This window comes from Lissotriton helveticus, chromosome 6 (assembly GCF_964261635.1).
Source record: "Lissotriton helveticus chromosome 6, aLisHel1.1, whole genome shotgun sequence".
Taxonomy (NCBI): domain Eukaryota; kingdom Metazoa; phylum Chordata; class Amphibia; order Caudata; family Salamandridae; genus Lissotriton; species Lissotriton helveticus.
In genome coordinates this window covers 2,067,662,738-2,067,675,126 of record NC_136067.1, presented here as the reverse complement: position 1 = coordinate 2,067,675,126, position 12,389 = coordinate 2,067,662,738, and the positions used below count along the sequence as shown (strand labels likewise).

Here is a 12,389-nt window from a genome sequence, read left to right as displayed (position 1 = left end):
CAAGAGAAACCAGAAAGGGTGAATAATGAAAGTAGAGTGATCAGTTGAATACTGATAGGCTGGCAGAAACTTGAGAATGAGAGAGATGCATGGAGACATGGATTTACTCTCATGGATGAGAGGTTAGCCCACCACCAAGCCTGCTACACAATTTGTCTGAGGAAAATATTCAGACTGCTCATTAACAAGTGATGAGATGGGGGTGCTGTCTGCAACATGGGTCTCATACCTTAGGTGAGGTGAGTCACCGCAAAGTGGTATTGAAATTGGCTTGAAGATGAAAAAAAGTGACACGTGTGAGTAGACTTCTTCTCTTTTTCCCTGATGACTTTGATGAAGACAATACTCTTCTTAACTGGGAATGGATTTGTCGTGAAAGGTACACAAGCCCATGTACATGAAACATCTCCCCTAGGTAGACCCTAAACTTGCAGGCACTTGCCCCATATCTTATCATAACAACATTTCAACAAACAAACACAATCAAATGCCACAGGAGTTTGGAAAAATATATGTGACCTGATTAATCCCTAAAACTTTCTCAAACATAAAATTACATACACATAGAGACACAGCAATTTCAAAAAGCACCATATAAACATAACACAAGGAGGAATTTTTCAAGACTGTGTACTTAGTCTTTTAAATATATAAACCTCTACTTGTGTCACTGGATATCAATGCATCAATTGAAATTCATATACTAATTGCCAGTGTACTGTAGATTGTGCTTTCCAGTTCCTTCAAAGCACTTCATCAGGACTTATATGTAAGTAAATTCCCCCAGTAAACGTTCATGTAATATCTCTTTCAGAGTTGCCTGTTCTCCACTCCGTCAACTCGAGTTAGCACAGGCCTCCTTCAAGTGCCTAATAAAGTGACATAACTTGAAGAGGACAGCTGTTAGCACCCTGTGGCTGCGACGATGAGTCTCCACAGGATCTGCTACACTTCATATTATTTAGAAAATGTTATGAGGTTGAATTTTAAGCAGGCCCGCCCAGCTCCTATCTACTTACAATTGTTGCATCAAGAATGTATTCTTTTCGTTCTTAGTTCCCTGAAATCTGCAGGTGAAGGCCAGGGCCTGCCTTGATTAAATGTTAGTATTGGTCAGGGTTTACTTTTACTATGACAATATATAACATTAGACAAGACCTTGGGACCTATCCTTTTAATTGTTCTCATTTTTTATCCGAGGGATAATGTATTTAACTTTGTACATCTGGCTTTGAATAATTATAGACCCTTTTGGAATCTAGTTAATTGTATGGTTTTATATGCTGAATTTGAATAAAGTTTATTGATTGATTGATTGATTGATTGATTGACATAACTTGTGGTTGTCTAAGCTTTCCGTATATGCCGCCATTGACCTGAAACATGAGCCACCAAACGCTAACCTCGATGATTAAAGCAGGGCAATGTTTGTCAGGGGTTCACCGGAGTGGATCACTCCAAACAAAGGGCCCTTGCAATTGTACAGTTCAACACCATTATATATAATCTACTTTTTGCAAAATTGGAAATGATACATGCTGCAATATTCCACTGGAGGTAGGGTGCTATGTCTTCCGACACCTTTTGTAAAGCATGAAATGGTCACCATCCAATCCATATCCTTTTCTTACAAAATCCAAGCCCATGTCCACTTTTCAACATGTGATGATGGAGGACAGAGTATTGTTTGAAGGATGTGTCATCATATATAGAGGGCCTGAAAGCTGCGTCGCTCTCTGCTTCAGATGCTTCAACTGCTCTTTGGATGTTAAGTGAGATGCGCCTTTAGGATTGTGCTCGCTGTACCAGCTCGATTTGTAGTTCTGTTAGATATTGAAATTTATCTGGGTCCTGCACTTCCTGGTTTAGAGGTTATGCCTATGTGTCTTTACAGGATCATTGAGATTCTCTGTTGGGTCAGTGGTGATTTGTATGTTGAATTGCTCTCCTCTACCATCCCTCAAAGTTGTTTGTTGTGTTCTTCATCCAAACATGACTGGAGGCTTCATTGTAAGGAAGACTTTACTTTTATTCATCAGATGAAATCCTGTGCCTGACAAGCCAGACACCAGCAGCTTCTTACTGTGCCGCTAACCCGCCTCTGCACCCTAACATGTCATAAGGCTTGCGTCCTACATAGTCACATTCCATTATATTGAAAGATGCACTGTGCATGTACATAAAAGGTAGAACCCCACAGGAAACTACATCATAACAGTGCTGCTCTTTGGTGAAGATTTTATATTTCTTGGTATGTGATTACAAGTCATTTATATGTAAGTTTGGTATCAATTATTGTTTTGTTGAGCGTCTTCAAAACAGTTTATATGCCTCATATTTCTGCAGCAAAACCTTAATAAAGCCATCGGAAAATAAGTACACCTATTTTGATTCTTAATCAGGGATTTCACACAGTACAAAGGTTAACAATAAACACTAAAAGGGGTCTATAAAAGGGGCAGGGATTTTTTGAGGACCATAGTTGGACATAGTTACAGATGGGCCCACAGAGGATGATGACCAATCAAGAGGGACCTTCTAAGATGATCAATAGCGCGGTTTGTGGGGTCACAGGGGATTGGCCACATGTGTTTATTCTGAATTATGCCCCTCATGGAGGGTAACCTTATTGTACACAGAGGGCCAGATGTAGGTGGCCAAATATAACGCTGAAATTCGCAATTCAACGTTTGCGACCGGTATTTGGCTGAGGGCAATGTAGGTGAGTTTAAACCTACTAGCACAATAAGGAATCGCAAAATTGCGATTCCTTATTTTGCTCTTGCATTTAAGGAATTGGTAATTGTGATTACTTAAATGCAATGTAAGCAGCACAAAAGAAAGTGCACTTTAGTCTTAAGGAATCGCTAACTACCACTAACTTCAAGTTGGTGGTAATTAGCATTGTCCTGTAAAAAATCACCTTTTTGCTTTTTTAAAGTGCCATGTGGCACACATTCATGCCCTTAGGGCATGTATGTGCGCCACATGTGCACACATGCACATTTCAGGGGTGCAACAGGGTGTCCCCTGCCCTTTGCTTCTGCCCTGAGTGGTCGCTCCCCTGCCTCTCCACCTGAAGCGGTATCGTTTAGCTGCATTGCGTGATTGTACCCGGCTTAGAACGGCTAAACTATTTACATTGAACTCGCCTGCTTTGCTTTGAACTCGCCTGCTTGCCGGTATCGTGTAGTGCGCTGCATTGTCTGATATCTCGAAGTGCGCTGCATTGTGTGTTTGTGACATTTTTCGACCTGTGCATTTTCATTTCATTGTAGAACAGCTAATTAAGTATTTTAACTGCACCTCGCACCATTGTTGCTCTGACATAGACTTCACTGCGCGATACCCCCAGCGCCCTGCTCGATTCCCCCCTCCATTTTAGATCTGTTGTTGTTGTGCTCAGTGCTGACCTGAGCCCGCCCCGCCTCCCAGCTAAGACGCCCTCGCCCCTCCCCCTCCACTATCCATATATGACAGTAGTTCCCGCGCGCAGCGTTTACGCGCAGCGTCCGCGCCCAACCCGCGCCGAAGGTGCGCCAAAGGTAAGCCCGTCTACGCCCGTCCGCGCCTGGACCGCGCCCAGAGCCAGACCCCCTGGTCCTCGCGCTGCCCAGCCCCCCCGCACTACCTACGATGCTGCCACCCTCCTAGCCCTTAATCCCGGTCGCGCCCCCAACTGCGTCCAAGCCGCTCCTGGACACACCCATGGACCGTTCTCCTGCTTCTCCTGCAAATTTCGCGGCACCGACAACATCTCCGCTACGACCACACCACTGACTCCCGACCCCAACCACCTACAATGCATCCTTCTCAACACCCGCTCGGTCCACAGGCACGCCATTGACCTTTGGAACCTACTAGACACCATCTCTCCTGACGTCGCCTTCCTAACGGAAACATGGATGAACGCTTCCTCCGCCCCTGACATCGCCATCGCTATCCCTGACGACTATAAGATCACACGCAAGGACCGCACCGACCATACAGGAGGAGGAATCGCTATCGTCCATAAGAAATCCATCCGCATCTCTACCAGCTCCGACGCCAACCTCGCTAACTCCGAACACCTTCACTTCCAGATCCACATCGACCCCAAGACAACTCTTAGAGGCACCCTCCTCTACAGACCTCCAGGACCCCGCGCAAAATTCAGTGAAGACATCACGGACTTCATCACCCCACACGCGCTCCCCTCCAAAGACTACATCCTTCTGGGAGACCTCAACTTCCACCTTGAAAAGATCAACGACCGCAACACCGCCACCCTCTTAGACAACCTCGCCAACCTCGGACTTAAACAACTAGTCACTTCCCTCACCCACATCGCAGGTCACACACTCGACCCCATCTTCACCTCCAGCAACCATGTCTCCTTCAGCCACACTACGGATCTCCTCTGGACTGACCACAGCTGCGTTCACTTCACCTACAACAAGCCGAAACCCATCATCCACCTCCAACCAACTCTACAAAGAAACTGGAACAAAATCACCACGGATCAGATCTCCACATCGCTCCTTCGAACCTCCCCAGCCCTCTCTTCTAACGCCAACGAAGCCGCCTCCAACCTCACCCTTTGGTTATCCAACACCGCCGACACCTTAGCACCACTGAAAAAACGTCAACACAAACTTGGCAACAAGAAGGCCTCATGGTTCAACGATGATCTCAAGAAGTCCAAGAAACTGTGCCGCTCCCTTGAAAAGGCCTGGAAAAAAGACCCATCCACCAGCAACAAGGACGCCTTCAACAGCGCCACCCGTACTCACCACCAACTGATCCGAAAAGCCAAGAAAACAGCATTCAAGGATCGACTTGACAACAACGCCCACAACAGCAAGGAACTTTTCAACATCGTCAAGGAATTTTCCAACCCCTCGGCCAACTCCAACGACATCACCCCCTCTCAAACCCTCTGCGACTCCCTAGCCTCTTTTTTCCACAACAAGATTGCTGACATCCACAACAGCTTTGACAACCAACCCGGAAGCCAACCCACCCTACCATCTGCTGACCATCTACCCCCCGTAAATACCCTTAACGCCTGGAACCCAATCTCCACTGAGGACACCATCCGCCTGATGAATTCCATCCACTCTGGATCCCCCACAGACCCATGCCCTCACCACATCTTCAACAAAGCAGACTCCGTCATAGCTCCGCACCTCCGAGACGTCATCAACTGCTCCTTCAACTCCGCTACCTTCCCAGAAGACTGGAAACACGCTGAACTCACCGCCCTTCTGAAAAAACCCACAGCGGACCCCACCGAACTCAAAAACTACCGCCCCATCTCGCTTCTTCCATTCCCGGCCAAAGTAATCGAGAAAGCCGTCAACAACCAGCTCGCCGCCTTCCTCGAAGCCAACAAATCACTAGACCCCTCACAATCTGGCTTCCGAGCCAAACACAGCACTGAGACCGCCCTCATCGCAGCAACAGACGACATTCGAACTCTACTGGACAATGGAGACACAGTCGCCCTCATCCTCCTCGACCTCTCTGCAGCCTTCGACACAGTCTGCCACAGCACCCTTTTACAACGCCTCAGAAACATCGGAATCCAAGGAAAAGCACTGGAATGGATCACCTCGTTCCTCACCGGAAGAACCCAGAGAGTCCGCCTCCCACCATTCAAGTCCGAGGCCTCTGAAATCATCTGCGGCGTACCTCAAGGATCCTCACTCAGTCCCACCCTCTTCAACGTATACATGAGCCCCCTCGCGGCCATCGCCCGCCAACACAACCTCAACATCATCTCTTACGCGGATGACACTCAACTGATCCTTTCTCTCACCAAGGACCCCAGCACCGCCAAAACTAACCTACACGAAGGAATGAAAGAAGTCGCCGAATGGATGAAACAAAGCCGTCTGAAACTGAACTCAGACAAAACAGAAGTCCTCATCTTAGGTACATCCCCCTCTGCATGGGACGACTCCTGGTGGCCGGAAGCCCTCGGAAAAGCACCCATCCCGACAGACCACGCACGGAACCTTGGCGTCATCCTGGATTCTTCACTCTCAATGAACAGACAAGTCAGCGCCGTATCCTCTTCCTGCTTCAACATTCTTCGCATGCTCAGAAAAACATTTCGCTGGATCCCCTCCGAAACAAGGAAAACAGTCACCCACGCTCTAGTCACGAGCCGACTGGACTACGGAAACACCCTCTACGCAGGTACCACCGCTAAACTCCAGAAGAAACTACAACGAATCCAAAACGCCTCAGCCAGGCTCATATTAGACATCCCACGCAATGAACACATCTCTGGTCACCTTAAAGACCTCCACTGGCTACCCGTCAATAAGAGGATCACTTTCCGACTGCTTACCCACGCACACAAATCACTCTACGACATCGGACCAGATTGCCTCAACTCTCGAATGTCCTTCTACACCCCCTCCCGCCAACTTCGCTCTTCCAGCCAAGCCTTCGCCACTGTACCTCGCATCAACAAGACCACCATGGGAGGCAGATCCTTTTCTTACCTGGCTGCCAAAACATGGAACTCACTCCCCGCTTACCTTCGCCTCACCCAGAATCACCTAGCGTTCAGAAAGCAGCTTAAAACGTGGATATTTGACAAATAATCCTCCTCCCCTTCCTAAGCGCCTTGAAACCCTCTGGGTATGTAGTGCGCTATACAAATTTTATGACTTGACTTGACTTGACTCCTTTTGACATCCTGGCACACTTGAAATAGCTCCTGCTATTTGCGATTCTTTTATATTGAATGGCAAAAACTGAACATTTTCCCATTCATTCCTATGGGCCTCCTAGCCCATAGGAATGAACGGGAAGGTATTCCTTATGAAGGAATCTCAATTTGCGAGTCGTTATTAAGGAATTTGAAGGAATTGCTAATATTTGAGCTATTCCTACATACATTCAATTTAGCAAGTCCTTAATAGCAATTCGGTAAAAATTGCTATTAATGACTCGTTAAATTGAATTTATCTACATCTGGCCCGTAGTTTCCTAGTCCCTCCAGCCCCTCAGGTGGAATGCCGCACCCTTGAGTAGACCTTAGATCACTTTTACCAAGAACCTTTCAGAAAAGAGATGCCTCGGGTGTGCCGGTGCCCTCATTCCGGTCAGAGAACATTAAAGATACAATTTAATTAACTGAATAGTTAGGGTTAGCATGACGTCTAGAATGCAGGATTTAATTATTTAAATGTAATATAATTTAGGGTTAGATTAAGAATTATTTCAATACAACCTGAATGCTTGTAATGTGAGATACATTATTTGCATTAAATAAATTATAGGGTTAGGGTTTTTTGTATTGGTTTCACATTACTAATTGTCTATTTATTTAAATAGAATGAAATATAGGTGGAGTTGAAAACTACTTTGTGATAAAAAAAAATAATTTAATTACATTTAATTTCATTTAATTTAGCTTTAGGAGTTTTATTAGAATAAGGAAACTGATCATTTTGAATTATATGAAAAATGGCGTTCTTTTCAATTCGGAATGAGGATAAGTGTTATCAGTCATGAAATTTAACATATTAAAATTATATTTAAAATATAGTAAACTGCATTATCCTAAAGTTTAGAGTTATTAATGTGGGCAAAGTAAATGCTAGGTCACGTAAATGCATGGAAGTATAGGTATTGTAATGCAAGCATAAAGACATACAGATTACAGCCCTCAGAGTGATTTTCCCAGCCCTCACCAGCCCAAATACAGAGATCATTGCTGGGCGAGTGCATGCGATGACCTTGGCGCCTTCAGCGTCTTGTTCCAATGGGCACAGATTAGGACTAGTTATGTAAAGCCCTTGAGGATTCTTTCTCCTGCATTATCTATGAATATGCTGCAGTCAGGCTTGTTTTGTATTGACAACAAAAAGCAGTGTAGGTAAGAGTCAAAGAGAGTGCAGGTATATTGCCCACGACTACCACATCTGCACAGTAGATCTGTTTGTTTGGCATTGATTTATAAAAATCGTTCGTGTTTGTGCATGAGTAATTATTAATCCGTGTGTACATGGAGCAGAGTGAAGCCCTGGGGACTCCATGACCGTGGAAACAGTGCAGTGCAAGGGGCGGGGCTTTCAGTTGGAGGCCGCCAAACTCATGAACTTGTTGCATTTCTCTTTCCACAAATATTGTTTACTGCATTACCGCTATGAAAACAAGGTCACTGAATGTTTATTTTGTTGCAGATCATGAAGGGGTCTGTCCATCTTATATTTCAAAATCACCGCTCTGCCCTGCCGCCTATGCGCCCTCCTGTGGCCAAGACTGGAACTGCGCCGCTGATGAGAAATGCTGCACTATGGGCTGCCAGCGGAAGTGCGTCAAGGCGCTGAAAGGTGCATTTCCGGTAGAATAGAGGAGGAGGGGGCAACAGAGCAGGACCTTTGAAGATCCTGATAGCAAGTGTAAGAGACTACATATAACTGTCACAGGACCATGTGTGTTCCAAGCCATCCTATCCAGGCAGGTGACTGCTGTGGGACATCAGCGTTGTCATTGCAGGGGAACCAGGAATACAACAGCCTTAAGCAGAAAGAAAGTTCTTTAAAATGTATACCTCTCAGTTACAGGATTCACATATGTCCGAGGCTTTATGTTTTAGAATATCAGATCCAGGTGTGCTGTGATCTCCGTAGAAGGGGCAAGAACGTGTGAGTTAAGGGAAATGACTGTGAGCGTCAGAGGGAGGGACCTTGTTAGTCCAGGACTTATTTACAAAACATTTGTATTTGGGCCAGCTCTTGTATTTTTAATGTGTCGAGATTATGTGCATGATGCTCTTGCAGGGTGGAAGTTATCAGATGAGATTTGTGGGCATAGCTTTGTGATTGGTTATGGAGAGAGGCTGAAATGTGGTGTGTTGATATATTGTCAGTAAGTGTTATGTTATGTTATGTTATTATACATTCATATCGCGCACGGATACTCAAGAGTGTCCCAGCACGGAGGTGAACCATAACAACGAGCAGCATATTTAGATGGGTTGGTTAAAAAGGAAGGTCTTCAGCTGATTCTTAAATAGCATAGTGTCTTGGATGTTGCGCAACTCCAGAGGAAGGGAATTCCAGGCCACTGTAGCCTTAACGGAGAAGGAGCTACCCCCTAACCGAACCCTGCGAAAGCGGGGAACAGTAGTCAGGCACAGAGTGGTAGAGCGGAGGTTTCTAGGAGGCGTGTAGAAGGAAAAGCGCCATTGGAGGTAAACTGGGCCAAGACCATGCAAGGCTCTATGAGCCAGCGTAAGGGCCTTAAACTAAATACGGTGGACAACAGGCAGCCAGTGCAAGTCGCGTAAATGCTGCTTCATGCTTGTGCGCCCAGGGATTTGCAGCTGAACCCTGGCCGCCGCATTCTGAATTACTTGCAATTTCTTTGGCTGTTATCCCGGGAGTCCAACGTATAAGCCATTGGCGTAGTCAATGCGGCACAAGATCAATGCCCGAGTGACCATTTCCTTGGCAAATTGAGGTAGCAAAGGGAAGAACTTCTTAAGAGATTTTAGGATACCAAAGCATACCCCTGCCAGTCGCTTTATTTGAGTAGAGAATCGAAGATCCTCCTCAAACCAAATCCCCAGATTTTTAGCAGGATTGCCAGATGACAATGGCTGGGGATACTCAGGGGGCCTCAAAGTCTCTTTAAAGAACGATGGGAAAGGGCCGTAGAGGAGAGCCTTCGATTTACCCTCATTACACTTCAGCTGTGCCCAGGCCAGCCAACCAAAGACCGCTGCGAGGCAGCGCTGGGCAGCTGAAAGAGATGTTTCACCTTCCTTCCAGGTAAAGAGGAGCTGAGTGTCATCCGCATATGCAATGACTTTTGCACCCAGCTCCTCCGCGAGGAAGATCAGGGGGGTAACGTAAACGTTAAAAAGCAAGGGGCGCAGAAGGGAGCCCTGAGGGACTCCGGTAGCCACTGTACGAGGGGTGGAAGAGAAAGGGGGTATCCAGACCTGCTGTGTGAGATCTACTAGGAAGGATTCAAGCCACTTCCAGGCCTGCCCAGACACGCCAATGTGGGAGAGCCTAGAAAGGAGTAGTTGGTGAGGGACCATATCGAAGGCGGCAGAGAGGTCCAATAAAATCAGCGCCGCTCTGCCGCCCCCGTCCAAACACTCCCTTATGGCTTCTGATATTTCCACAAGAGCAGTCTCGGTGCTATAGGAGGTTCTAAATCCGGATTGAGCAGGATGAAGGGCACCTGATGACTCAACGAAAGTGGATAGCTGCCTTAAAACTGCTTTCTCACATATCTTAGCCACCGCCGGAAGTAAAGAAATAGGGCGATAGCTGGCAGGAATGTTAGGATCTAAGGAGAGCTTTTTCAAGAGTGGTATAAGTTTAGCCTCCTTCCATACCTTGGGAACAATGCCGGTCTGAAGTGATAGGTTTATGATAGTATTCACCTCCGGAATAACTACCTCAGCCACCTCAGCAAGCAGTCTAGCAAAACACGGATCGGAGGGAGATTCTGATTTGAGAGATGAAAGGATAGATAGAGAGTCTTTCGGAGTGATCGGCTGAAAAGCCGTTAGTGAGGGGGCAGGCAGAGGGGGAACTGGTGAACTTGAGGTGTGGGCGTCAGTCTGCTCAATGCAGTCTGACCCTAGAGAATCCTGTATAGCCTGGATTTTGTCAATAAAAAGTCAGACAGTTTCTCACACTATTCTGCCGAAACAGGCAGATCGATCCGCTCTGCAATAGGATTGAGAAAGCTCTGTACAATGGAAAATATTTCCTTTGAGTTGTTTTTAGAGCTGGCGATGCGCTCAGTAAAGAAAAGGCTATTAGCCTCCTTAATAGCTCCATAATACTCCCTCTGGACTTTTCTGAGTACAGCTTTCGCCAATGGACAATAATTTAGTCTCCAGCAACGTTCAAGTTTTTTACAGGAGTGCTTTAATGCTCTAAGGTTGCTGGAATACCAGGGTTTGGACGGCGCATTTCTAACACGCTTATCGGGGAGGAGAGGAGTAACAGACTCCACCGCCTGGTCAATCCAGTTAGTAAAAATCATTATAGCACCCTCCAGTGTCACATTGGCAGAAGGCCGGGAATTAGACAGAACCCTGCTGAAGACGGAAGCATCAATCCTCTGAGAGGGTTTGCTTAAAGGGGACTTTGTTAAAAGCACGGGTTTAGCAATAGACCAGGAAAACTGAATCAGGGAGTGATCAGACCAGGGTATTTGAAGAGGATGGATACCAGACAGGGGAAAGTTAGAGCACACCAAATCAAGGATATGTCCCCCGATGTGTGTGGGGGAGTTAGTTCATTGAGTAAGTTGTGCCATTTTCAGGGAGTCCGACAGTTCAATCGTATCAGCCCCGGACGGGCAGTCGAAATGTATGTTAAAGTCCCCCAGTAATAGAAAGCTGGAGAAGCGTAAAGCCCTAGGGACAATGATCTCATCGAGGGCTTTCAAAAACGCTCCAGAAGAGCCCGGGGGCCTATAGACAAGTGTCCCCCAAGCGTAAAGTGAGGGGTAAGGGAGATAGAAAAGTAAAAAAATTCACCCCCTTCAATTCCTAGGGAGACTTCGTGGACCAGAGTCCAGGAATCTCTATACACCACTGCTAGGCCTCCACCCCTGCCCACCTTCCTATCTACCCTCATAATTTTAAACCCCCTGGGGATAGCCAACTCAACCATGGGGGGCGAGGATTCATTGAACCAAGTCTCAGTCAAAAACAAGAGATCATATTGGTCCTCCGAAAGGAGTTCATAGACCTCTAAGGCGTGCTTAACCTAAGGCATGCTTAACCAGAGAGCGAGAGTTGACAAGAGCCGCCCGAATACGAACTCCCTCCCCAGCTATAACCGGGGGAGTAGTCTGGGGAACCGGGGCCTGTGAGGAGGTGTTGAAACTGCATTGACACTCACTACACTTCCAGGTCAAACTATCAAGGATGTTCCACTGGCAGACACATTCCTCCTTGAATTTATTGAGGCCCATTAAAACATCCCCGTTATAGCGTCTAGGGGCTTTCAGGGTCTTTCAGTGTGCAAAACATAAAGCACTCTGCTGCCGTGTGTAACTGCTACAGACATATATACTTATATCAGCTACACCGCTCACGGCTACAGAGTGCGTTAGAAAACACTTCAATTATAAAACATTTGCACTGTTACAATTTGTACACCATATAAAACTATATAAATCAGTAACTACTTTTGGGCATGCATATCAGGGACTGAACCAGACATGGGGTAGTCTAGTGAGTATAGTGAAGGATAAGGATCACATAGTAAGTCCGACTGGTAGATTATAAGGTTTATTCCAGGTAAGTACATTAGAAGAAGATGAGTAGATAAGAATTCACTGAAACTCCACCAGGAGCAGGTTACTCACCCGTTCAGCCCCAGGTCTCAACTGACAGGGAATCAGGGAAC

At 46.3% G+C, this 12,389-nt stretch overlaps 1 protein-coding gene across 2 annotated transcripts in view; it reads left to right on the top strand.

The window, feature by feature from the left end:
- The window catches only part of LOC144764008 (uncharacterized), a 165,411-nt gene that overhangs the window by 134,984 nt on the left and 18,038 nt on the right, over positions 1-12,389 (top strand). For both annotated transcript variants that reach the window (XM_078650137.1, XM_078650138.1), the window contains one exon: positions 8,184-8,333. In XM_078650137.1, coding sequence (XP_078506263.1) covers positions 8,184-8,333 — 150 coding nt within the window. The remainder of the gene's footprint in view (positions 1-8,183; positions 8,334-12,389) is intronic.